We start from the raw sequence: 4,421 nt of genomic DNA on the forward strand, positions 1-4,421 counted from the left end.
TTGTCGCCTCCTCTCCCCCGGTCCTCCCCCCTCTTCTTCCCCCTCCCACGACCTCTGCCGGCCTTGGAGGTCGCCGTCTCCGTCCTCCGGTCCCCTGGCTGGGTGGAGGACGTTGCCTGGGAGGAGGAGGAGGAGGAGGAGGAGGAGGACACCATGACCCAGGCTCCCCCTCTGGTGACGGTTTCTGTTTCAGCAGTAGAGCTGGAGGCGGTGGGTGTCTGGGTCTGCTCTGCGTTCCCCTCGGTGGCGTCGGGGCGTTCGGTGGTCAGAGCTGGGTCGGTGGAGGCTGAGGACGGCTGACTAATGGCGGATTTGCTTTTGGTCTCAGAGTTCTCCTTTGAGGTGACGCCAAACCAGGACTCCCAGGAGAACACACCTAGAGTCCAGGGGTACCAGGAGAGGGACGGGCCATCAGTAAACAAGGACAGGAACAATATCACTAGACAAAGAGCCCGGCAATAGAAACAAAAGCAAAGACCATTTCAAGGAATTCTTGCTGCGTTTCCTTGACGGACCAAACAAAACCCCGGTGCTCCAGCTCTTTGTGTGGGATCAGTGTCAGCTTTATTTTTTGAACCAGACAATTCTGCCCCCCCACCCCCCCCCCCCCCCCCCCCCCCCCCCCCCCCCCCCCCCTTATTAGCATTCTGAGCAGGCTCAGCCCTGTAGCGACTCTTTAAACGCAACATTATCTTAGGAATGAGTTTAAATAATGCAGACCGTGTGTTTGAAAGTTTTCCTTACATTCCTGACACAAATGGTAAATGTGAAAAGGGAGAACCCATTTATAGTAATGAAGCTTGAAATGCCAGCCTTTATTGAGCTCTTAATATTTTCAGCGGAAATATAATCAATGCTTGCACGCACACGCGACTTAATGAGGAACCATTGTGAAACATTATTTATAGCAAGCAAGGACTCTGAAGACACCAATATTGTTTTACTGTCTTCTCTTTATCAGTCCCTTTATTGAGCCTAGATCCCTCTGCTACCTTTACTGCAGCACAGGGGAGTAGTGCACTACATGTAATTACATTTTATAGTGTAAATACATTTTGCAGTTGCTTGCTGGTAGTTTAACGACATTCATATTTGCATAGGGTTTCAAGTAGTAACACTACTTTTTCACAATTTGTTGCGTCGTAAGGTTCAGAACAACACAGAGTTTTGGGCCATAAAAGGGAACAAATGTATTTTCATATTAATTTTATCATTGCTTCTATATCGTAATTAAACCCCTTTGACCGGCCAGACCCCTTTTTATTGTTTCATGATCATCAATACACTGCTGAGATTAAATATCAATTATTGAATTTGATTATTTTCTACTGACAACTTTCCTAAGTAGCTTCCACTCTCTCTTTGTAGCAAAAAGGTGCACTGCCCCTTTGAGCAGAAGGTGTACGTCGTGTCTGCTGAGCAGAGCAACAACCACCCCACGGGCCGTGGCCCTCACCTGGAGACGCCGGGCTGGCTGTGGTCGACCCCACCTCTGCCTGCCCCTCCTCCTGGTTCTGGGTCGTCGGCTCCGTCTCTGGGGCTGCGCTGGGGGACGCCGGGCTCCTCTCCCTCGTCCTCGTCCTGCCCAGAGAGGTAGCCCCACGGCTTCCAGATGGACTTCACGATCCCAGCGATCACCTGCGAAACAAACAGACAAACGGATGGATGATGGATGTAATGGTTACTATGGTTTCAACCATTCAAATATTGATTCACTGGATGGAATGGAGGGCTATTTTAAAAAGAATCAAAATACCAGAAGAGCAAAACCAGAACCAACCTTCTTCCCGGTCGAAGTGGGGGGCAGGTAGGTGGTGCAAGGGCTTGGGGTCTCAGGAACATGTCAGAGTCCATCCTCTGCTCCATGGGGTCTCCCCAGTCGAAGCTGGTCTGCCCTGGGCTGATGTTCAGCGTCACATACTGCTCTGTGGACTCTGAGGGCCAGGGGTCTGAAGCTAGAGAGCCAACCGGGTGAAAGTAATATCAATATCAGAAGAGACATCCATGAGGTAATGTTCAAGAAGTTCGTTCCGGTCTGTCCCTTGACTCAGAGAGAGAGGCTCTGCATCTGGCTTACAAGCTTCTCCACTGTGGATGGCCTCGTCTTCTAAGTCACCAAGCCGGTCCAGTTGGAGGGGGACAGGTCCTGACCACCAATGAAGCTGTCTGGATGTCTGTGCAAAGAAGGGCAGATTGAGACGCATTGTGATGGATGATTATCAGTGTTATGAATCTTTAAAGTGTCATGGTCATCAACTACACGGATGGATGGATGAGCTTGTCGGCTGGAGGTGAGTCTCTTATGAGTGAAGGACCTTTATTAGTGGTGGGTCCGTCGGTGGTGCGGTCAGCCCCCTCTGCCTTGGAGGGGCCCCCGTCTCTGGACCCCTCCAGGTAACTCAGGGCTTCCACATGGAGGTGAAGATCTTAGAGATGGAGCCTTTGATCTTCCCGTTGCCTTGGAGACAGAAACACCACGAGTGACAGAGCATCCGGTCAGTCATTGTGTTAATGGAAAGAGTCCATTTGAACTATTATCTCTTCATCCGATGCAGTCCTTTAGTCTTTACGTCTTATATGAATCGAAAGCAAGGGGACTGGGAAGGTTAATGCAACGTGAACAATTCCACATAACCTCTCAGCTGGTGCAAGGCTCCATTGCATATCTTCATATCTGACATATAGTCATCTATTTCATGCCCTTTAAAGGTCTGATCAATAAGCGAAATGTGTTAGACATTCAAATTACAACAATAGAAACCTAATTCGAAATAAGCTTTTTACTTTTCGAGTGTTTTTCTACAATACCCAATCTATTCTCGGTCGCCCTTTTTGGTTGGCCAATTAAAATTGCAGGAAAATGTAACCTAATTATCTTCTTTTCTTTTTTCCTGAAGCTTTGACTTTGCACAAGGAGCCGTGCTCATTTCACGCTGCCCTACCTCTGTAGCAGTAGGCGTCGTAGAGCGCCGCCGTGGCGTTCCCCTCCGACGACGACGACGCGTTGGACGCCACCGCGCGCACGCCGGGCAGGTCGCCGCCGCACTCGGGGCGGGGCCAGCTCACGGGGTAGCGCACGCTGCCGTCCGACAGCCAGCCCGGGGCGCAGCTGTCCAGGCCGGCCTTCCAGGCCAGGTAGAGCTGCCCCACGGTGGCCAGCTGGCCCCCCAGAGACACGCAGCGGTCCGAGGCCGAGGTCAGGGACAGCCGGCCCGGGACCGAGGAGTGGAACACCTCCCCTGTGGACCAGAACGTTAAAAAACATCCCGATCACAACGCGGTTCCTCGACCGATCGACGGAGAACAGCCCTCTGGTTGTCTTTGTGTTTACCGTCCAGCTCCCTGGCGAAACAGTAGACGTCGAACAGTTCCTTGGGGTCCCTCTTTCCATAATTTCTCACTCCGGCAGCAAACTCCTTGTGTCCATAGCAACCGAGCTCCGGCATCTGAACAGAGTAGCTGCAACATAAAGGAATCGCACTTAACCAATTATGTCTCTTTCTCGTCGCATCGAGATATGGACACGCATTATTTATTTATTTTAAGCTATTCCTTCAGAGCAGTTCCTAAATTTTTTAAGCAACCCGTATTTGTATGGATTATAGCCGAAATAAAAGAAAGACATAAATTAAACAGTAGGCCTACATAATTATCAAAGGATATAATAATGACGAAAGTTGTACGATTATAACAAATTGAATACATTGAAAACTTCAAAATGGGATATGGGGACAGGCATTAAACTGCAAACAAAATGACGCGATTCACCAATTAATTCACTTCGTTTAGCTCTACTTTATCACATCCCTGTCTGCTCTGCCCTTAATTAAAGAACGCCACCGCGGCGCTACACCCATCCCAGACGCATTGCAGTCAGGGAGTTGTCACTCCTGATTACAATAGTTGTGGCTCACGCCAGTAGCGCCAGTAGCACCAGCACCCCCCCCCCCCACCCCGTGCTGCACCACCACTCCTCCACTGCGGACCCACCGGACGCTCTGGTCCGACAGCCAGCCGGCGGCGCAGCTCGTGAAGCCGTCGTCGAAGGCGGCCCACAGCTGGGCCGGCGTGGCCATCTGGGCGGAGTTCTCCTGGCAGGCCAGCTGGGCGTCGGCGAAGGTCAGGGTGTAGCGGGCGGCGGGCGTCTTGTAGTGGAACACCACCCCTGGAGGTGAGGCACAGAGGGCGGCTGGTGAGGCCCAGAGGTGGGGGAGGATGACGGTGGAGAGTGCATCGTAAAGACGCTTGACGAGGGCTGTCGTTGCCGATGCACGGTCACTCGAGGGATTGTTTGAGCCTTTGGGCTAAGCTAAACAAAGGATTTATCAGCAAGAGAAATCGCTTGAAAACCTTTCGCGGATGATGTTGAAGCACGAATGCGCAGAGGTGTTGATATTGACTTTTAATCAAAATGATTAAAG

The 4,421-nt window shown here is 51.1% G+C and overlaps 1 protein-coding gene across 1 annotated transcript in view; it reads right to left on the reverse strand.

The window, feature by feature from the left end:
* The window catches only part of LOC132463100 (neurocan core protein-like), a 25,571-nt gene that overhangs the window by 14,067 nt on the left and 7,083 nt on the right, over nucleotides 1-4,421 (reverse strand). The window contains 9 exon segments of the mRNA XM_060059034.1: nucleotides 1-376; nucleotides 1,457-1,617; nucleotides 1,781-1,955; nucleotides 2,078-2,110; nucleotides 2,113-2,174; nucleotides 2,407-2,458; nucleotides 2,943-3,239; nucleotides 3,332-3,459; nucleotides 3,991-4,304. The exon segment at nucleotides 1-376 is cut by the window's left edge and continues 159 nt beyond it. Coding sequence (XP_059915017.1) covers nucleotides 1-376; nucleotides 1,457-1,617; nucleotides 1,781-1,955; nucleotides 2,078-2,110; nucleotides 2,113-2,174; nucleotides 2,407-2,458; nucleotides 2,943-3,239; nucleotides 3,332-3,459; nucleotides 3,991-4,304 — 1,598 coding nt within the window.

Source organism: Gadus macrocephalus, chromosome 8, assembly GCF_031168955.1.
Source record: "Gadus macrocephalus chromosome 8, ASM3116895v1".
Taxonomy (NCBI): Eukaryota; Metazoa; Chordata; class Actinopteri; order Gadiformes; family Gadidae; genus Gadus; species Gadus macrocephalus.